A 24,028-nucleotide genomic window follows, 5' to 3' on the forward strand; every position below is an offset into this window, starting at 1 on the left:
GTCACTATCGCGTGTTGGTCCGGGACGAGCGCGCACACCGCCGCCCTACTGTCGGATTACAGTGCTGCCGCGCCGCAACACCACGCCACACCGCCGCCGCTCGATAATACATTTATTGCATTCGTATGCTCGGATTGAATACATGAACTAATAAGCAATAGGGATCCGAACAGTGATGTGAAGTGACATTATAACTATCGATTACGAATCGATATGTATTGAGAAACTAATGTATTCGAATAAAACAAATAAATAATAGACGTTGCTATGACGATGCTCGCGATGGCACGAGGATCAGAGGAACGTAGGGACGAGGGGCACTCGGAGACGGAAGCGGAAGGGGAGGCCAATGGAGAGGTGGACGTTGTCGGGGTGGAAGAGGCCGCGCCGGTGGACCTCACGAGGCGGCTGGGGCTGACGCGGCCGCCAGAGAGGCCAGCCATCGCCTTCTCCGTGGAGAACATCCTGGACCCCAACAAGTTCACGGGAAGGTCAGAGGTCCCGCTGCGGTACGACGAGCAATACTGGAGGCCGCACTACGACAATGACAGTGATTCTGGTGAGTTTACAATGTAATCAAATTCATCTTGGGTCTGGTTTGCTTGGTGGGAACCTGATGAAATTTATATTTCAATAGAACTTGCATATGATGTAAACAAATGTACAAAATTATTACTTTTATTTAGGTTTTATCTATCTAATTTCTAAAGAAGAATTAAAATTTAATACATTCAAATGGGTTTAAAGCCTTTAATGTATATATTAACCACATAGAACTATAGGTATGTATAGTTCTAACGTAGTATTATAATCTCCTTGGGTATGGTATATCTGTGATAAAACGACTAAAACGTTTGTATACAGTTTTTTATAAATTCAATTGATATCTAATGAAATAGTCACGTTATAGACAACATACAAAGGTGGTTACAACAAAAATAAACGTATAAATTTTTCTGTCACTGACTCACAGAGAATCGACGTAAGTAATTATCGGGTTTACTCTGGTCAGTGAGATTTAAGAAGGATCAGGAAACCACGCCCTCCTCGCCTCCTTTTCCTTCAAAGGACGGTAATGCAGTTATGGTTTTTATAGTATTTTGGCTGATCTTATGTGTTGTGCGGTAATCGATTAAGTCTTGTACATTCATTTAATTTAAAAAGCATTAGATCATAATATTTTTTCGTTTTTTTTTTATTATTATGTTATAGATAATTTGATTTTATCTACGCATAGCCATCAAATATTTTTATAACCTGTCAATCGAATTCACATTAATAATTTTTAATCAAATTTCATATGTTACTGAGATATTTTGTGGATTGACGTAGCGGGGTCCCTAATCTATCAATTTCATATTTACAGTAGCTATTGAAAACTCCGTCCCTTAAAATTATTACAGCATCTATATATAATGTAGTGTCTACAGGTCAAAATGAGGTTTTATAGATTTGGAGATAGGGGGTGTGTAAAACTGCTGTGTAATTTATTATTATTTTTTTTATAACAGTAGTTTTTATTTTTATAATATTCAATGTAAATATCCACACAATATTTATATTGCCGCGCCGCGTAACTACGTGAAGGAGCTAATCCGTACTACGCTAGACCTTAATACATAGCACTAATTGTTATACTCATAGCTTAAGTACATAAATTAGTCTTATATTTGTTTATTTAGAATTAATTCAGTTAGTTTACAAATTCGTTAATATTAGAATAATTGGAATGATGAATTTGGATCTAGATAAGATAAGAATCAAAGAATTAGTTCATTGAGTGTTTTCTCTACATTTTTGTGACTTCAATCATTCAGTACAAAAAATATATAGAAACCAAATTGAGTAATTGTCCCCAAATTGTTATAAATAAGTTTATGTGGTGCTTTTTTTGGATATGTTATGTAATAAATAGGTATATTGTAAAAATATATAAGAATTAATAACGCGCATAACTCATTGTAGCATATTTACTTAAGCCATTTACCGAAGAAATCATTTTCATTTGTATTAAATTTTCATTTGAAGTAATTATTGTTATTGTATACCAGTTTAGGAGAATGTCGGTTTTATATCTTTTAGTTTTTATCGCGGGCTCGCTTACATAAAATACCCTGTGAAATTGTATGGATGGATTTCGTAAACTCATTTTGTGGGAGACACATACTTATATCCTCCTTATGGAGGTTATATTTTTATTTATTGCAGTTTATTGATAAAAATTTGCTGATGGTAGGATATATTTTATATCCGCCCGGATAGCGACCTCCGTACTCAAGGTGTTAAAACCCGCTAAAGTGCTCCACGTAAGTGTGTCACGATTCAGGAACATTCTGTATTTATCCGGTTCCAATAGGCCGGCATAATTATGTCGATTGTCGAGGGGCAATCATCTGTCGTCAGTCGACATTCTATTGGACGCCACTTCACTTACCATCAGGTGCAGTGGGAAAAATATGCCGTGCAATTAAAAAAAAAAATTGCATTATTTTGTTTTTTAACTAATCCTGTATGTTGTACGAGGCTCAGTCCTTGTATATACCTATCTTATTTCCACTCTCTACTCTCTTCCTAATATTATAAATACAAAACTATAAAAATGTTTGTTTGTTTGTTTAAAGTAAACGCAAACAACTGAATGGATATGTATGAAATTTACCTCACACATACACATGTCCTGGACTAACACATAGGCTACTTTTATCTGTGTAATTGTCTCCCAAGGGAAATGATTTTTAAATAGATGGCGTGGGCGTCGTAATATGTTTTAGGGATTTTTTTAGTTTGAAAGGTTTTTCATTCGGGCGAAGTCGCGAGCAACACCTAGTAATAAATATATCACAGAATTTGACTTGTAGTTCTAGCAAATAGCGTGCTAGGAAAACATTCTGTAGTTTATTTTTGTAATGTAGGTATACCAGGGCCCTTATTCTGTATGATAGTGTAAACGCGTAACGCGGCCGTGTCATGTTATCTTCGAGAAATGTGCGTGGAATGGTATTCTGTAAGCCAAATTTCTATAGTCCTAAACATGATGCGTTGTGTTACGTGCTTGTTACACACTGTCAAAATAACGTGCGGGATAGAGAATAAGGCCCCAGGATAGGTATTATGTACAAATCCTTCCTTATTTATGTATCTAATATATTATATTTCGGATTATCAATGGAATAAACTATTTAAAAATTTCAGTTTTTTGTAGCTTTCAGAAGAAATTATATCAGTAATCTAAGAATTAAGTGAAATTTGCAATTTTTTCTTGAACCTAATTATAATCTAACTGAATTTAGGATTATTTCTCCGGGGTCATCAGTACGATTGTGTCATTGTGTTTTATATATACTAACTCGACCAAGTTAACAATAGAACTAGTAATTTATCGTACATGTACTATTTCTTTTTTGTATTATGATTTATTGAATGTTGGCACTCATTCAAATTTATGAATTTTCTTGGAAAATGCTATCACTCTAATAAACTAGCAAAACCGTTTAAATTTTAGTAAAATTTTACAAATATTCTGTTAATAATATCATTTATAAAATATATTATGTTCATATAGCATTTAGGAATTACATGTCATCAGAATCATTTTTTATAACAATCGCTTTTTATTATAAGTTAACGTTGTTTTTAACTAGAATTATTATTGAAAATTTTCTTGCGCCGGTGGCGTTTTTTTTTGTAAAGTCAAGTATTTTGTATCTTTCATGAATATTGTTTACTTTGTGTACAAATCGCCTCTGGTGTTTTGAATATGTATTTTATTTCCGATACAATAAAACAGACATGAAGTATAAACTATAGTAGAGTTTTCAGCGATCCGTTGCGAAAAACTTTTCGAAAAATAATTGAGTTAATTTAGACTCTTGTTATGCTATATATTTACTTTGAAAAAATAAAGTACATTTAAAAAATATTAATAGTATTATTTTTAATATTTCTGACTTAACCTTATACTTATGTTCATAATTTACAGCGACTTCATTCTTATTTGATTTATTGCATTTTTAAATTTAGTTTAAACTCCAATAGATTAAGATAGAAGTTAAACCGTGTTACTTTTTACTCAATATTCATTGATAAATTGACTAGACGGTGGGTACCGCAACTAAGCGAAACCAGACAAAGAGTTGAATTTATAATAAAACTAGACTTCGCCCGTGGCTTTCTAAACAATTTTATGCTACATGTTACGTTAATCTTTATTATATGATTATATGAAATGTGAGTCAACACCAAAGAGTTCTAAGGTTATAATAATATATAGCGGACATTGGGAGTATTGTCATACAAAAATATTGCGTTCATGCGACGGTTTCTCAATTTAGAAAAAACAAACTACTAATTCCTATTTTTCAATAACGTGATTTGCACGTTTTAATGGGCATATTAGCATATTTTCTGAAAATATGTTATTTTTAGATTGATATCTATGGCGCTGTGATGTCTTGTCACACGAACTTATTACCAATAAAATAACTTTTGTAGCAAAAATTTGATCCTAAAATCCGGTCTAAAACTAATTATACCGTTTAATATCTTTGGGAATCATTTAGGCAATTCAATAGCATATGATAAGTCAGTACAAAAACACAAGTAAATGTAGACCAAATCAACTATTTATTATAGTGTTGCCAATATAGTTTAAAATTACTTAAATGACTCTTTATAAATCAATATTTTTATCACCGCTAATATAATATAATGCATATGAACTTGGTACTTACTCTCCCTTAGTATATAAGTATCCAGTTTCATTTGAAATATATTATATTTCTTTAACTTTTTGTTAATTGCAACGTTATTAAAAATGTAGTTGTATAAGAATATACTTAAAGTCTTAAAATGTAAACAAAATTACATACGGTCTTAAAATCACGAAAACAAGTTAAATAAACCATTAGTGCTTTAATTATAAAGTTAAAATTGGAATAAAATGGAAGAGCCGTGTTGTAAACATAGCTGTTAAGGAACGTGCTACAGAATGTAACCGATGTAAGCTAACGGCTTACTGTTGCATTTCATGGAGCGACTGAGATACCCATAAGCCTTATGCTGTCACCTTTCATCATCATCATCATCATCATCATCATCTTTCCTGATCCGGCCGTCAGCACATCCATGATTCTTTTGGAATTATAGACGCTTATGCAGGGCAGATTACTTTCCAGTACGACCAACTTGGTCAGTTACTGGTTTAGGCGATAAAAACGTAAAAAGTAGTTAACATTAAGTGAACAGACAGATTTGCCAATTTAAAAATATGTACGGTAAATAATTGTAAAGCACGAAGGCTACTTACGCAAAAACTTATTTAACTGTACCGTTCCGTAACGCGAGAGTGACGATTAATTTCCATCCAGCGCTAAATGGTTCGCAACAAAATCGCAATTTTGTGCACATCAAAATTTTTCACAATCTGTAAAATGGCGTGAAGTTTTTTGTCGTACATCTCAAATTGAAGCTAAAGTATTTTTTGCATTCGGTCACTCGATTGGGTTTTTATCGATAAAAACTCAATGCACTGTTCTATGTTTACGCTTTAATTTATATAAAAATAGTGATTTAAAACATGTTGTGAAAAACTTTCAGGAATCGATTCATCGTTTTATTTGGCAGAAAATGTTTGGGTCAAATTGTAATCTCGGCAAAAAAACACGAATCTGTCAACCGGGTACGGTACACGGTGACATAAAATGCATTTTGAAACGATTCATTTCGAATCATTTAGAACTAGCTTTGCTCGTGGCTTCGTTCGCGTGTTTAGTGTTCCGGGATAAATGGCTCGCTATATATTTTCCCGGGATAGAAAGTGGTCTATGTTCTTTCCAGGGTCTCAAACTATGTCAATAACAAATTTCATCGAAATTCATTGAGTAGTTTTTGAGTTTATTGCGTTCAAACAGGAAGACAGATGTAGCGGGGAACGTTGTTTTATAATATACAAACTTTTGCTCGCAGCTTCGCCTGCATCATGGAGTTTAACCGGCTAAAAGTACTACTGTTTATTTTCCCGGAATAGAAAGTAGCTTATAACCTTCCCAGGGTCTTAAACTATCTCCAAACAAAATACATAAAAAACCGTATTTTGGGAAAATAGTATATTTTGAGAAAATTGCTAACATACAGACAGAAAAAAAGAGGACTTTATAATATGTATAAATTTTTTCAAGAGGTACAATTCCATCACACATGATTGTTGTGGAACTTTAACCGTTTACGCAGCGCACGCAACGGAAGCTATTAAAAAAGAATACATTTTTCCCGTTTTTGCCACATTTTTCATTGACGCTCCGCTCCTATTAGTCATAGCGTGATGTTATATAGTCTTTAGCCTTCTTCGATAAATGGATTATCCAACACTCAAAGAATTTTTCAATTCGAAGCAATAGTTCCTGAGATAAGCGCATTCAAACAAACTCTCAGCTGTATATAATAGTATAAATTTTATTATTACTAACTGATTTTACAACTGTCTACCTCATTGGACACAAAGTATATTATTCCATCGCGTCACTTTACTAATGCCTATCAATTTTTGAATCAGTGTCGAAAATATTTGGAGTCCATTATAATATGTAGGTACCGTTTGCAAATAATATCATGATAACTAAAAAGTTGAAAACGTTCCTTAGTCACGGTCAACAGTCAATATATCGGCATAATGTTATCATAGTAGGAACTCGTTTAGATATTTTTTATCAACCCTATTTAAATAATTGTAGAATTGCTTATTATTTTTTATTGAGTCTGAGCATAAAAGGCGTAGATAGTAGATATTTGAATACATTATAAATTGACTACAAATCTCATTTGGCCCGTGAAATTGCGTAGACTGTAACATATTGCTTGACATTTTTTAAATGACCTATCTACATAACTTTATTAGGTTCCCAGTGAAGATTTTCCTTTTAACATTTTTATAATACGGAAGCCACATCAAGCAATCTCTTAATTAAAATTCAGCAATTTCGAGACTACGTATTATGAAAAAGCGTTAAACGTCGTTCAACTGTTTTCTAACAGCTAGTAGTTATGTCAAACAGCTAATTAAGCAATCTAATTATGACATATACAAAACTTAACGCTATAAATTGATAAGGGCGTAGGACATTCGAATTAAGCATAATAATTTTATGCTCTATTTACTTTAATTTCATTAGAGATGCCTGCGTCAAAGGCCAGAAACCCATCGATGATTTCTCTGATATTGCCAATGTTTTGTCCAAGTCTTCCTGCTATCTGGAAAGAGAGCGTCCCACGCTACGTTTTCCAAAATATGTTATCATGAAATGTAAATGCAAAGGATTTTCAGACTTAATATCCAAACTTATGATAAGATCATCAAACCAAATCCCTACACAACTCTACATGTGAAAATCGAAACTGCGATTGGGTCTCCAGTTCTGCAGTTAACTGGCGACAGTGCTAAAAAGCCTTCATAAATGCTTGAACCCCAATTTAGTAAATATAATAATGAAAGGCAAACAAGCTGCACTTGACAAGTCAATTACACTTTCTATTTCGTTAAACAGATCTCGAAACACCAAATAATTAGCACATAATTGGCTCTGTTTAAATTATTCACTTTGTCACGTATTAAAACTTAATTTAAACATCAATTTGTCGAAGGTGTTAGTTTTAAAATTGCGTTCCGTTTCTTGTCATAAAGCGTTTATTGTTAGAGTGATAAGGTGTATAATAAATTTGTTGGTATAAAATCTGCACGAAACGGAGCGTTCGTTTGTCACGTACACTATTAAGAGCGTGATAAGTAAACAAATTTGTGAAAATTGCTTGTTCAATCTCGGTCCATTGCAATTTAAATGCTGTTCAGCGGTAGATGTGTTGACTCGTGATGTTATTCGGCCAATGGCGCTGTTAAAAAAAATGTTGCATCAATTTGCATGTATTTTGGAGGATAAATTATGTTCTATTAGGTGATGCTTGCGTGAAAGACCTTTCTAGATTAAAAGACCTATGGTAAACTTTTTGAGGGTAATTAATACATACCCTATGTACCAAATTTTATCCATAAGTTCATCGTTTTTCCGTTTACTTCTAATATAGATACCATCAACCACAAGAGCAGCTGTACAAATTCAAAGTTTCAAGATGCATCTACACATTAACTACAACCGAAATGTTTTTTTTTCTGTACCTAAAATAAAATAAACCCATTAAAGCTTAATTTACTAAAGAAAATATCATTGTTGATAAGGACACAAAAATTAAATAACGATATGAAATTTGAATTTCTTAAACTACTTTTGTAGCTGACTGTACATCGAAATTACAAAAGCATTTATTATAACATTGAGATATATTAAAGTTTAATGCAGGAAGTTCAGCTAAAGTAATAAATATCGTTAAGGTGGCCTTTACAAAGATCAAATTACTGTCAATCAGACATCAGAATTTCTGTTCTATGACCTTACCCAAATTCACTCACAAAAGGACGATTATGGCCTTTTTAAATTATGTCGGGGTTATCAGGTCTAAGTAATACAAATAAAAGATCTATGCTGTTAAACTAGGTACTTTTGAAACCATAAATATGACAAGGCTTGACGAATACTCCGTGGTATGAATTAAGGGCTCTCGGCAAATGGCTTTGAACATTTACGGTGCACAATTATGGGCAGGAATAAGGAAAAATGACGAATAGTTAATTTTAGCAATTTTGAAAATGTTTGGCTACCAAAATGTTTCTTATTAAATTGCCTATTTAATAATGTTGCTGCAAAATAAAATTTTAAAAACTTTTTGTGACGTCTTATCATAAAATTTATTGAACAATATTCATATTGTAAAAAATCACATAACTAAAGTACCGAACGAAAATATATGCAGTTTTTTTTCTATATGTTTTATAAATTACGAACATATAATTTCTAAAAATACTGTTAGCATGCCATTTCGCTGGTAGTACCGCCTTAAATAACAATGTAGTGTTTAGACTCACGGTTTTTTCTAAGTAGGTAATAGCATTTTATTACTGGCCAAAAGACTCTACATTACTATCTCTACTAATGAAGTTTAAAAAACTTAATAGATTCAACTATACTTAAAACCTCCTTTGGTCATTGCTCTCTTTTTACACAATATATACCTACCAAACTAACAACAATTATCATTTCTGAGTATAGGGCGATTAGTCTTAATAAGGTCACTATAACAAAAAAAACAATATATAAGTTTTTCTATAATTCCATACAAATAAATATAGACAAATTCATGGTAAAATACTTCCATAATTACTATCAAGTGATTAAGTAAATATTTTTATTTAATTAACAGTCTTGACAGTTTTCATGTATGGCCGATGTTTTAAGTTAATGTCGAAAGGAAAAAAGAGCTGCATTGTGACCTAGAATATTAATGAACACGAAGTGAGTTTATAATTTACCATACAAATTATATAAAAAAAATATATTTATGTACTACATATCATCAACAAAAAATACAATAGTTTTATTTCTCTTTTCCTTTTTTAAACGATCAACATATTATATTTTTTTAGACTGTGAATAAATTCTTTTTTAAATATAGAACTCTATTATTATTTTAAACTTGGAATATAAATTTTGTTTTAATTCTAATTAGCCAGCCACATAAAGGCAGACTAAAATCAACATAATAAACACGAGTATTGAGCAGCGATGACCGGTGTCCAACACTCGGGAAGCCGTTACGCTGTCGTCGGCATGCAGCTGACTCGAACCGAACGCACTGATTTATTTGCAAACTGATTTATTGACGATATTTTTATTTTATTGTCGCACGCTTCCTTTTCTGTGATGGGTTTATAGTTTATTTTAAAGTATTAACCTTAGCTTTAATAATGTATAAACGCTATTAAATTAATAATTATAGTTCCTAATCGGTAATTACTTATTTTAAATATTATGTAACAATTATAAACATAGATAGTATAAAAATAGTAATGCAGTAATTTTAGAAACCATTTTTACTAATTAAAATGTTCTATACTTAACTTCATTTTTTTACAGTTTTGCTATCATCATTGTTTTGTACCTGCTTGTAGAATAAAAATCATTGGTTAAATTTATATAGAATGTTAAACCATCTGATATTTTCAAATATTTTTCATAAACTACTTTTATTGCTTCTTATTCATTTAAAAAATATATCTTAATAGAAACATTATCTTTAATTTATTCCTATCATAGTCATGCAAAAACCGGCCTTCTATCTGTTCAGTTATTTATCTAAGCAACTCAATATTGTGAAGTTGCTTCACTTATTTGTATGGCGATTCGATGCAATACGATCGCATTTAGATACTATCTGATTTACAGTGACCCGTACAGCCAAATGGCGTAAATAAACGACCACTTACCTACACCCTATTGACTTTTGATGTCATTAGATTGACTGGTATATCAGTTATAGCGTATAAAGAAACGTGGGACTGCTGAAAGATGTTTGTTCGAATCATAGACACTAAAGATAAACAGTAATTTAAATTTTGTGTAAGGAAACTATGAACCAAAATAATTAATATCTATCGTCTGTCGCGTCATATTATAATCAAAATCATAATTATAATTATAAGTCAAAATGCGTACGACGAAGGCACCCTAAGTTCCCTTGCCCATATATTTTTTTAGAAAAATCATATTAATGTAGCTACTATGATGTATTCAAGTAAGGTTCGTGATTTCTTCGGGTAAAAAGGAACTCACACGATGTAGTAAGTTTTTTACTTGTAAAATATAATATTGTCTAAATTTCCTAATAACTGTCGAAAAGAATTCGCGAAACTTAGTATTTCACATTCGCAACCTCACAATGTTTCTACGCATAATACATACTAGACCTAGATTTTGCCCGTGGCTCCGCCCACGTTAATAAGTTTTTCTGGGATAAAAGTAAACTAAAGCACTCAGGAGTAACGTAGCTTCTTATTAGTGAAATAAATTTTAGAGTCGGTTTAGCAGTTCCTGATATTAGCGCGTTCAAACAAACTCTTTAGATTTATATATAAATATAGATTTATTAGAATGATAAGTAAGTATGTTCTTTATCCAATAAAGGATACCCACCCACGTAAATCTATCGTATAAAAAGTTTTCGTCTCCTTAGTTCCCATTACGTCTACAATACGAACAGTATAAAAATAAACTTCCATACTTGCAAAAACATTTTCGTACAAAAGCACCCCGTACAAAACCCGCAAACACAGAAAATAAGAATACCAACTCAAACTTCCCGATCCTAGGAGCGGCGATTGGACGACACGACCGACCGAGACGGCTATACCGCCGGCGGCGAGTGCGACAGAGATAGAGCGCACCCTACTGCCTGCGTCCCTTTGCGCACCAATCCGTGAAATTAGAGTCGTCTAAACGAATCTAACGATTATTTTATTATCCCTTTTACGCTAAGATTTGTTCCTTGCTCACTCAAATAAAAATAAAAGGTGAATAAGGCGTTGCGAGGGTCAAGCGGAGGGCATAAATTTTGCCGCCGTTTAGGGTTACAATTGGCTTATTTTTCGCTCCTTTAGGCGCGGTCCAGCGCGTCCCAGCGGCCGCCACACGACGCCCTGCCGCACCTCGGCAAAATATATATTATGTCACGTAGTCATATGTAATGATAGTTTTATCGCGATGGTTGTAGTTTGCCATTATGTATTTTAAGTGTAATAATAAATTTAATTAAGATAGATTCGTACCTAAAAAAATATAGAGCTGTCGTTTAAGTAGCGATTTAAGAGTCAGAAAATTTAAAACGCGTGATTTGTCACTGAATATGAAAATAATTAATTTATTTTATTTGTAATTACCTCTAAATAGATCTTCGTTGCTACTTTTTCACATTCCAACTTCTGGTAGTAGTGAAAGATAATGTAAAAGTATCTGAAAACGCTACACGTAATGTTTTTTAGCTTCCTTTTTGCTACACATTCATGTCATAAGCTAATATAAAACTGAGTAATCTTCAGCAATAAATCAATTAATAATATATTTCCTTTTTCATTTTATTTATAAAAAACTACACAATAATGTAGAAATCCATTTTAGTTGTAAAGGCTACATAATAATGTAGAGATTAGTTTTTAATTCGAAAACACCCGACGGTAAAACTTCGTTAAACGTTTTGATACAAAAACCTTAAATTGAGTCAATAGAGTACACTTTTTGAGAATTTTTATTAATTAAAAACAAATAATAAGAAAATTCACTATTATTCTCTGTTTTGTTAAAACAGTAAAATACTTATTTTTATCAAATATATTCATTTAAAAAGCAAATTGAGGATAATTTAAAGAAAAAGAATACAAAGTAATTTCTTGTAAAACAAGCCTACAGCCAGAAAGTGCAAAAGTATTTATTACATAAGTCCTACGGTTGGCAGCGCGGCGCGACGCGGCGTTAACGAGCGGCTTAATGTTGGCAGCACTGAGTCGAGTTGACTTTTTAATTACAACCCCGAAATTACGTGAAAACATCCCCAAACTTCACCGAGCCGAATACAAATTGCACGGAATGGCTACGTTTTATAACTACGTTAATTGTACCGTATTTATGTTGTTAATATTATTCAGTAGGCACATAAATACGATTCTGTATCATGAATCCACAAACACTGCATTATGTGATAATTAAATTAATTATAAGCATTTACTATAACACGATTGTTTCGTATTTATGCATCATAGTAATAACATAATTAAAATACACTCAAACCGTGTATCCTTATGCCGTCGGATTCAATAGTTGTTAAGCATCATTCAGCTGAAATATAAAATGTGAATACAAGAGGTAGTCAATATTATCAATACTTTTATCCTGGGTTAATATTATAAAATGTAAAAAATATGTATGTAATTGTTGAACAAGAGTTGGTTAATAAGGTATAGACTATGGTGCATTCTTTATACCGGGATTTTAATCTGGGGAAAGAGATTCTCGTATGCGAAGTCATAAGGAAAGGCTAATTAATAAATTACGGCAATACACGCTTGTGATTACTATGTAGTTAATAATTGTTTGTATAATAATGAATATAAGAGAAAGGCTTCGCGTATAAAATCTATTTTAATATATAATTGAGGATAATGTACTCTCTTCGGGTTATATGGACAGAATAATATATGAACGGTAAACATTAGAAGAAAATATTGGCTGAATTATTTTTTGTCTATGCCTATTGGTCTCAAACGAAACGAACCTTTTTTATTCCATGGTAGAGTTGACTCTACGTACGAGAAATCCTGTGTATAGAAATTAGTAATTAGTTGCTTCAGTTGCATAGAACTCCGTGACAGTGAGTACGTATAATAAAGATATTATATTCTAAGGGAGCATTGAACTTCCCGTCCATTATCATAATCGTTTTCTTTACAAAATAAAAACGTTGTCTAACATTTTCGTCATTTCAAAGTTGGATGTCTAAAGATGTCGTTAATAATAAATTAACTGAACGCTACAATACGGTACACAACTGCGAACACGATCTAACATTACGAAAACCACCCAACCGAGCTTCCTTCCAAATTACACATCGCGATTTTCTTCATTTAACAAATTGATGGGCCTTGTTTGCCGACCTATTCCATTAATCGAATTACGACCTTAACGCCACTTGCACTAAGTCGAAAATCACACAAATGTCGTAAGTGAAGTTTAAAACGCTTACGCCCAAAAGATAAGGTTGAATTTGGGCCAGTGGGAGTGTGTCGAACTATTATTAACCTTAGTCAATAAGGATTAAGGATGGTAATTGCTTGAACGGGATGAGTGGGGTGTAGGAAGGGTGAGCAGGGGGTTTGCGGTCCAAGTTTGTAATTAATAAAGCCCTCTCGATTACAAGTGCCTTTCCTCGCTGGGATTTGGGGAGGATAGGTATGGAATATGCTTGAAGTGGAGTTCTCAGCGTCAGCAGTTCGCAACATAAGCCTTGTCTCGAATAGATATGCGTAATGCTTCCCTATATTTACTTTTGTCTAAAGATTGTTTCAAATTATAAGTATAACGAGGGTGCGTTTGCTAAAAACTCCCAGTAATAAATTAAATCTTATTAATACCTAAATAATCTAGTTATATATCATTTTATTCTATTGGGACTTATAGAGACATAACTAAAATATATGTTTTGAAAAAGTCAAAGATTAGAATTATAGCAAATGACAAAATTACAGTAAATTACCGACTGACAGATATCGAACAGGCTAAACTGACGGCTCCAAAAGAAGAGTTAGAAACTAAAGACATGGCTTTTAAATTAAGTAGGTGAGCGATAAGTTTCTCTGTTTTTATAAAGGTCTATGGAATTGTAATCGATTGGTAGACGATTGGCTGCACCATCGGGATGCTGTAATGGGTGGCGAATACATAAGACCATCAAGGTCACTAGCTTGTTTCCTTACTAAAGCTATAAAAAGTTATATAATTGTAAAATAGGACTCTATAATCCGGAATGTTACTGTACCTTAGAATATTTTTATTCTGTTTCAACATCATGAACGTTATCTTTCCTCTCTTTCCCCTTCACAGCTTATTCAAGGTCCGCTAGCATCTACTCCGATTATTATTTTAGTTACGAGTATATTAGCTTCTCACTAAAATAAGAGGTGTTACAAAGAAGAAGAACTTCACCAGGAAAATAGATCGACCAAATATATACTTTCATCTAACATCTTTCGTCTAAGCAAACGATTAGATTTGACCTAAATTATTTTGTTTTATATATTGTGAAACAACACCGCACTTATCGTTTTAGAATTATATTTTATTATATTCATGTCTTCTTTCTTTTGTAACAATCACCTCCGTTCAATTGGAAAATTTTAATTATAACACCAAAAGAAACATAATTTAATTTTGACGTTTTTTGCACTTACGATAGTCCGATAAAAAGATTGAGAGCCAAATGAAATTTATTAATAAAGATTGCCTAGATACTGGATTTATTAGATTGGTTTTTAGTAGTCAGTTGTATAATAGTGTATATGATTTCTGTCATGATTACGATGAAGATGAATGGTGCAATGTCTGAAAATTTGTTTGAAGTAATTCGAAATATGATATGAATCAAAATATAATATTGGCCATAAAAGTTATAATAACTGTTTGATTTTTTTATCCTTTACACGATACGTTTAGTCGATTTTCATTACTGTTATAATAACAGATGATTAGAGTTCGCAAATAACTCTTAACGTAAATACGTGTAGTGTTAACACGCATAGTATTGTAGGCATGCGATGTGACACGGCGGGCGGCGCAAAGCCTGGCTTACCGCCGCCTGTCCCGTGCAAATCCACACGGCGTGTTACCGAGCCTGTTTACACGCTGTGTATCTAGTTTTATTGGCACGCTGGAATATGTTAGGGAATTTGTACATAACGGATATTCTGGTAGAGCTTTTCATTTTTTTTTTATTTTTGATTAATTTTGTAATCTTGCGAAAAGTCGTAATTAATTTTTAAATATAATACACCACAATCTACAAAATATAAAAGTATACATTTTAATAAAATAACATTGTAACATATATTTTCAAGATCGTAAATACTAAAGCTTTTATTAAAACAACATAAATAACAAACAAAATTCCACGCCGCCGCATTAAAACAATCAAACACGCTATAAAAATTACACAATGAAAGAATCCGCCAGTTGTCTCCTGAACGTCTATTTCGCATTGTTTGAGATATATTTTACAATTAACAGATGCCAATGTCAGCGGCGGTGCGTGGCTAGCGCGTCTCGGCGAATAAATAAGTCTCAATCAGATCATCGGTCTTATTTTGAGTCAATTAACGAGCCTCATTCGATATTGTTAGCTAACTAGCTACCGACGGACAAATGATCTGCCTACACTCCGACGTTTAGTTGTTTTATATGCTGTTCGGTGTTTGTCCACTAATTTGGCGATAATAGCCGGCGCTATGTTTAAAAACGGCTCTATTGTACCTAATCAATAAGTACCAAAATTAGTGCAATTAAAAGCTTTTTTTTTATAAGTGCGCGGCAAAGTGACCCAACTGCACCTGATGGTAAGTGGAGTGGGGTCCAATGGGATGTCGACTGACGAGAGATGATTACCCCTCGGTAGTCGACACAATTATGCCGGTCTGTCGGAACCGTATATACACAGGCTGATCTCGCAACGCGACCCACTTACGTGAGTCACTATGGTGGGTTTTAACACCTAGTGTACGGTGGTCGCTATCTGGGCGAATATAAAATATATCCTACCACCAGCAATTCAATTGTGTAAATGCATTTCTTTGTAAATAGATTTGGCTATAGTTAGTAGAGAAGTTATTGGAGTAACTGATGCTAAGTCAACACTTACAAATATCGTTACCAGCGTTATAAAGACGATCTTATACCCGTATTTAGAGGTGATTAATCGTGCAAATAAATACATTTACAAAAGTAAGTACAATTTAATTATAGAGGCTCACTTCATATGCCATAGATTAATGTTTGACTAACAGTATGTAGAAACTTTGTCAGAATTTAACTTCTAATAAACATTAAAGAAACCATTCATCATAATACGGCAACTCCATTCCAGATGTTTCTGGCATTTATAGTTGATACACATTAAAATAATTATCTATCATATTCTTAAACAATCCAATTAGAATGTAAAATGATTTATACAGCAGACTATTTTCTGTTTCTTTTGTCTCAGAAAATATATTTTAGCTCAAATAGCTGATTGAGGAGTACAGCGCTAACAAAACATATTTAATCCGAACGGGCCTCGCATACGTCCCAATAATATATCAGTCGACGGGACATCTGCTTGTTATTTTAACGCGCTAATTCGTGCAGCGTAGAGTACGCCACCCGCTTTGTACCAAACATCTCAAGCGCACGCGCCGTTAAACTAATTTCAACTGTTACACTTTAAAATAAAGTATTATTTTATGTGAATCTGCTTTAAAGCTATAACTGAATTTTGTCTCATGTGAAGTTTCCGATACTATGTTTCATTTGTCTTTAAGGGTAATAAAATCAAATTTAGTAATAAATTTTACGATAGTATTGAAAGGGGGCTGGAAATAACGGGTCCTTGAGTTTACATATTCCGGTATTCAGTTTAAAATTGTTGTGTAAAAACGTGAAAATTTATAATATGTAAACTAGTTCATTGCTTTTCGTTTGGTCAATCATAACAAATTTTACGATGTGTGAAATGTTTAATTGATGGGAAGAAAAATATCATCGAATTCACTCGTCTTATCTCAGTCACCATAATATATTTTCCAAAATATTGCCAAGCCTAGGTATTGACATAAATTAACACTTATTTTTAACGCTACATTTTTATGTAACTGCAGTGGCTAATAGCAAAAAAGTCTTAGGCGAGGAACAATTAATTTTACTTTATAAGTATAAATCGTATTTTTTGTGAAAATGTTTGGATGTTTATATGATTGCATGTTTGTTAGAAGTAAACGCAAAAACAGCTGTAAGGATTTGTATGAATTTTGGCACATGAATATACCATGTTCTGGATTAACATATAGGCTACTTTTTATTGAATGGAAAATATTTGTTTTTTTAGATAGATGTCGCCAGTGTCGTATGTGTCGTGTGTCATATGGCGCTGGTGTCTTAAATATAGAGCGATGTTTACAGAGATTTAGAGACTTTTATAGCGTAAAATGCTTTTCACGAGGATGTAGCCGTGAGCAGCAACTAGCATTAAATTTACATAATAAACAGCTTCAACACAGCTAGTTCTCAAAACAGTCATCGCAATTAATTCTCTGTTTTATCAAAACTTGGATGTATAAAAGCTATTAAAGTCTTTAAATATCTTTATGTTTTTCTAAAATGAAGGCATTTTATTATATTTCATAAGTGTAACGGAACTGGGACATCCTTTCAGAGTTGTTTGTTTGATTTTTTATCTGTTTCATCCGAAAGTCACAACAAACAAGTTTTCTTTTAAGTGATGCCACAGTAAGTGTTCTAAAAATATTAACACTTTATTAAATTGTTTGTTTTTAATGCGAATTGTGTGGAATATTTGTGTTAGAATATAAATCGTTGACACGGGCCTCGTTTAACGGCAGTTTTGTCGCCCGTTTCTGTTTCCTAAACTCAATTTTAATGACATAAACAGTGAGTCAATCGCTTTAATATTTATACATCCTGCGCGCCATTAGGATTCGCATTTTACTAATTTTACTAAACACAAAACTGTCGAGTCGTAAATTCATATTTTAATGTTTCCGGGCTTTGAAAATTTGTTACCAATGTTGCCACATTAAAAATTAATAGCCGTTTTAAAACTATTTCGCATTGGCAACACTCGCGACGCCGACGGAGAAGGAAACGGAAACGTCTATTATGTCATGTGGAAAACATGAAAATTTTTATGAAAATGGGATTATGAGGAAACTATAAAAATGTATAATTTATATTAGAAATGCCGCTCGGGATTGTACCACTATATTAAATGATTTTTGAATTAATTTTATTTCGTAGAGGAAATCGTTTGTCATCTATCTCTAAAATAAACAGCGCCGTACCGTTTGTTTATTCTCGTACGAGGATCGTATCACGCCGCTTTGGACGAGCCGTATCAACGCGAGACATCGCACTATAAAATTTACTATTGACATTATAGTTGAACGAATTTAAAGGCCATTATATTTTTGTCATATTCAGAAACACTTCCGGGATAACAAATAACCCTAAATTCTATTGTTTCAGTCAAAGACCACCTCCAGCACTCGGACCTCGAAGCCGACGATGTGGAAACAGATGACCAGACCTCCAATATGGACGATGACCTCCTCACGCAATCAGACCTTGACGAGAATGGGGACCCTAAGAGCCCTACAAGTTCTTCGTCCAAAAAGGGCAAAGGGCAGAGTCGAGACTCCAAAGGGGGGACGAAGCCACGACGAGCAAGAACAGCGTTCACTTACGAGCAACTTGTCTCCTTGGAGAATAAGTTTAAGACCACGAGATACTTATCTGTCTGCGAGAGGCTCAATCTGGCGCTGAGTTTAAGTTTGACAGAAACTCAGGTAAGAATCCATCTTATTTACAAGCGTTTTCAATAAACGATCGCAATTTTAATCTTCAATCCGAGAATGAACCAATCAAATTAACTCATTTGTAAGCACGTCAGAAAAATCTATGTTCTGATTGGTCTATTTTTGAGATAAATCGAAAAAAGCGATTGGGATCGTTTATTATAAATGGAGGGTAGTTTATCATAACTAATATAAAAATGAAATGACATATGAAATGTAAAACGAAATAAACAGTCTTGTCAGCTTGTTAATATTTCGGAAAGACAAGAATTTTCGAGCAGTTAATTTACTCTCGTTAAGTATACCCGCAACATCCAGACACCTAGACAATTTAACACGCAGCGCACACGGAAATACGACCAGCTAACTCGATAGTTTTTTTTTTTACTGTCTCGCCGTCTCCATTAGTTAAGTGCTATGGACAGCGATATAAACGTATAGAGATGTTGATTTTTCGGCGGCGAATTCGCAACGGAGGATTTTATAAACTTTTCCAAACTGGATGTAGTTTTTGTGGCAAAATTTCGAGTTGGTCACGATCAGATGCAGTGACCAAATAAAGCTGTCGTTTGGTCACCGTGAATTACACCATTAAGTAATTTGTAGTAACAATTATTTCTTAAAACATTGGGAGTTTATTAAACCATTGAAAATAAATAAATTTTTATTCTGATAGTTTCACCTTAATAGTTTTTATTTTATTTACATAATGACAAACTAAATCCTAAACTCTTTCTCCGACAGGTCAAAATTTGGTTCCAAAATCGTCGCACGAAATGGAAAAAGCAGAACCCTGGCATGGACGTAAACAGTCCTACGGTACCTCCCCCGCCAGCCGGAGGGTTTCCCTCTGGCCCTTACCCTGGCGGGCTGCTGTACTCGCACGGAGTCCCCTACCCGTTCACAGGGCCGGGCCCCTACGCCCCGTACTTCCACCACCTCGCGGCGAACCACCACCATACGCATGGAAGCTTAGGGCACTCCCACACGTGATTGTGGCAACGCCCAGAGTCCCAGGACTCTAGGGTCGACAAGGAGAACGACAGTAGTTGTGGACTATCCAATTAGAAGAGATATATGTGACGTGGAATGTTCTAGAATGCCGTTGGTGTGTTCCGTTTGACAGGTTGTAAAAACAAATTGGGTTTATGGTATTTTTATTAGCTTATGTTTATTTTCTGGTATTAAATTATATTGAAATAAAGTGATGATTTTTTTATATTACATTGAAAGTATTAAATTATAGAACTAGACATTTTACTGTTTCTGCTGTATAACCATTGATTTACGGAGAGTGAAGCTAACACTTTGGTAAAAGTATACAGGTAATCTCTGCGGAAAATAATTTACGACTACTTTTAAACTAAAATACCTGGTAAAATCATGTCTCTTGGAACACACTTCGCGTTTTATATTAATGTACATAAATTATAATTATATAGTTGAAAGTCTTGTATTCTATCATAAAGTAGAACCTAATTTAAGTATAAATTATAAATCAATTGTGATATATATTTTATAAGAAAATTAACACGTTATGACTCTCCATCGCCAATCTACTCTATTATACGCTGTGGTAGAGAAAAACAAATATGAATGAATATATTGACATCATCTTTCTTTATGTTCATTTATTTGTGCAATGCATGAAAATATATTTAGCGGTTAAAGATCCTATTAGTTATTTAATTTTATGTTTAGATAAACATTTTAACCTGTTAATGAGTGAAATTATGCTTAAAAAATAAGCTACGTATCGAGCTTTGAAAAGTATAAGTTTTTTTCTTACTGGTGATTTAATTAAGTCGGCAATGGTTTTGTATAATTTAGAAAGTATTATTATTTATAGTTATCTTTAGCCGATTTCAATGTTCCTGGCTAGCTTAAATTTAGGCACTGCCTTTTACACATGATTGTCTTTTGAATTTAGAACACCAACCGTGCCTAACTTCAAGCTGGCCATAAAGAGTGACGTCAATTTTAAGTTTTTTAGTTTTAAAAATACTTTACACCACATAACTATGCGCGTACTTGTAATTAATAAAACAATTGTATATAATTTAGTAAATGTAAACTTTCTGTAAATATTATAACTTTGTGAATTCTTATAATGCACCCGTAGTCTTATTTTATTTTAAATAAACTGATATTTTATAAATATTGTGCCAAATATGTGCTGTGCATTTTATTTTGAAGAGTGACGTTGTAATTTTTATACAAATAGCTTTTTAAGGCATAATTTTTATTTGGATTTAAACTCTTAAAACCATTTTTTTTTATATTTTTTCTGTACCTATTTTCATAGAGCTAAAAGTTGTATTTTATTGATTGCGAAATATTAAATCTAAATACTGTTTTAATATCACCAAAAGCAATAGAAAAATGTGTTTCATAACTTATAGCACTCTTCAAAAGTTTATTGTATAATTTGTAAGTAAATTTTGTACGACATTTGGACACGTGCACCTATGAATGTAATCGCTATACATATAGTTAAGTACGTGCTAATGTGTTGCTCAATGCTGTATATATGTATTCTAAGTAGCCCTAACTCGATGTTGACATAAAATAGTTCCAAGTTATATACTTGTTTTATTTAATCCCCTGAGGGCTAATTTATCAATTATCGTATAAATTTATTCGTAGGATACAGTACAATCAGGGGCGTAGTGACCGCCGTATCAGCCGTATTTGTGAGACGGGGCCCTCGAGCGTTAGGGCCCTTCTTGGCTCATACCTACACACTTAAAGCATCGGAATGTTTGCCGGCAAACATGACATTTACGTGTGTCACGGGAATATAACCTTATATACTACATAATAAACATGGCTTCATGGATTAAACTAAGCGGGCGTCCAAAAGTTCGCACTGTCCTGAAGAGCCCCAACAAATTTAGATATAGGGCCCCTCTAAGGCTAGCTATGTTACTGAGTATAATATAAACAAATTAAAAATGACACTTGTATAAAATTCTCAATCCGTCTCACTTTTATATTCAGGTTATAATTTATTTAATAATTTTTATCTGAAAATTTAAAAATCAGTCGTAAACATGAATAACATCATGTCTATGTATGAAAATATAAAGGAAATATAATGCCTTAATACTAAATTAAATTTTGATTCTTGAAATTCTTGGGTTCGATTCTCGAATATTTGAAATCGGAATTACAATGTTATATAGCATAAATAATAATATCAGCCCTGTATTATATACTTGCCCACTGCTGAGCACGGGCCTCCTCTACTACTGAGAGGGATTAGGCCTTAGTCCACCACGCTGGCCTAGTGCGGATTGGTAGACTTCACACACCTTCGAAATCCCTATAGAGAAGTTCTCAGATGTGCAGGTTTCCTCACGATGTTTTCCTTCACCGTTAAAGCGAACGATAAATTCACAAAGAATACACACATGATTTTTTTTTAGAAAAGACAGAGGTGTGTGCCCTTGGGATTTGAACCTGAGGACATTCGTTTTGGCAGTCCGTTCCACACCCAACTAGGCTATCGTCGCTTGTTATATAGCATACTATACGCAATATTAGACTTCTGCCTATCTTATTTATTATGATATGGAAATACCGGAAATGTGCTTGTAGTACTTTTCCTTTAGTGATTCAAGGGTAAGTTAATACAATAAGTAAAAAGTATTAATGGTACTATTTTAATAGCAGGTGAAGCATATCTAGGATTGCTCATTGTACCGTCTGGAGTTTTTCCCCCCAAAAGTTAAGACAGACAAGTTTTTAAAAAGCCATATCCATTTTACTTACTTATAAGCCGCCAATGATCTTTTAGAATTATTCGGGTCAGCTAGTGTACTATAAAAACGAAGGTATTCTTAAACGAAGAATATAACATACCAGACATCCGACCAGACCTAAAGTTTATATTTTGTTCTCTATAAAATTTATATTATAACAACAACCGACACGTAGCTATCAAACGGTACCCCAATCACCCGCTAGGGGCGCTGAAGCTTTTTCACAGTGTCACATTTCTTTATAACCTCAAAGCAAAGTCAGAACACTCAGATAATACATTTTTAATCGTAGTCAGTTTAAATACGTCGCGGTCGGGCTGCGGTAATTTATAACTCGTTTGTACTCATAAAAATAGATAAATAGTCTATTTCGCGTGATGTCATGTCCCCGACGTTACGACATCGTTCATATAAAAAGGAAAAAACATCAGTTTGGGCAGAAGGGACACTACACCGAAATAAATGCGTAAATGTTGCCTTTGTTCCTTTATTCGTATTTCGTGCTGTTTAAATTAAATATAACAGCATGGTATTTTGGTATAATATTTTTAGTTTTGATCGTATTCCGTCAAGTATATTTTTCATAATATGTTAATTTCTCAGTATAACAAACTTAAAGATAACAAATATTCGAACAAAATTTATAAAATGATGTCTTAGTAGTGCAACGAAATATGACTAATGCTACCTCTAAGAAGTACTAATATAATAGGCATTTATCAACGCGAAGTCTACCATTCCGTATCTTTGACATATCAGTAGCTGCGACATGCAATTAAAAATGACAGATGATGTGGCACGTCGGAGCAGTGATCAAAGAGGCCGCTTCTCTTGAACATAACCTGAAAAAATCGCTCAACACATTCTTAAGTAATTAATATTGAAACTCTATCCGCCGTCAATGGAACGGCTAGGATATATTTTGGCAAGACAAAGACAGTTGGAGGCATATCCTAACAATATACTTTGTACTTATGGTCTATTTATGCAACATATTGTTTTTATTCGAAGCAAGGTGAAATGAATATGAGGTGAAATGACTAAGAGCCAGTTGTTAAGTTAACTTTTCTCTTCTCATAATACGACTTTAAATTGGTCAAATGGACACTAATTTAAGGAGTTTACTTATAATATTATGGTTATAGTGACCAGAGTTTCGCAGTAGGCATTCTATGGTATAAGAGGGCCTGAAAAAGTAAATATCACTGTATTGTTTACT

General features: G+C 33.3%; 1 protein-coding gene across 1 annotated transcript; it reads left to right on the forward strand.

The window, feature by feature from the left end:
• LOC115444284 (homeobox protein slou) lies at nucleotides 1-21,240 on the forward strand. Its single transcript, XM_030170008.2, has 3 exons — nucleotides 1-559; nucleotides 18,717-19,036; nucleotides 19,790-21,240. The coding sequence occupies exons 1-3, from the start codon at nucleotides 268-270 to the stop codon at nucleotides 20,036-20,038; spliced, it is 861 nt and encodes a 286-aa protein (XP_030025868.1). The 5' UTR covers nucleotides 1-267; the 3' UTR covers nucleotides 20,039-21,240.
• The last annotated feature ends 2,788 nt before the right edge of the window (nucleotides 21,241-24,028 follow it).

The sequence above is a fragment of the Manduca sexta genome, chromosome 18, assembly GCF_014839805.1.
Source record: "Manduca sexta isolate Smith_Timp_Sample1 chromosome 18, JHU_Msex_v1.0, whole genome shotgun sequence".
Taxonomy (NCBI): domain Eukaryota; kingdom Metazoa; phylum Arthropoda; class Insecta; order Lepidoptera; family Sphingidae; genus Manduca; species Manduca sexta.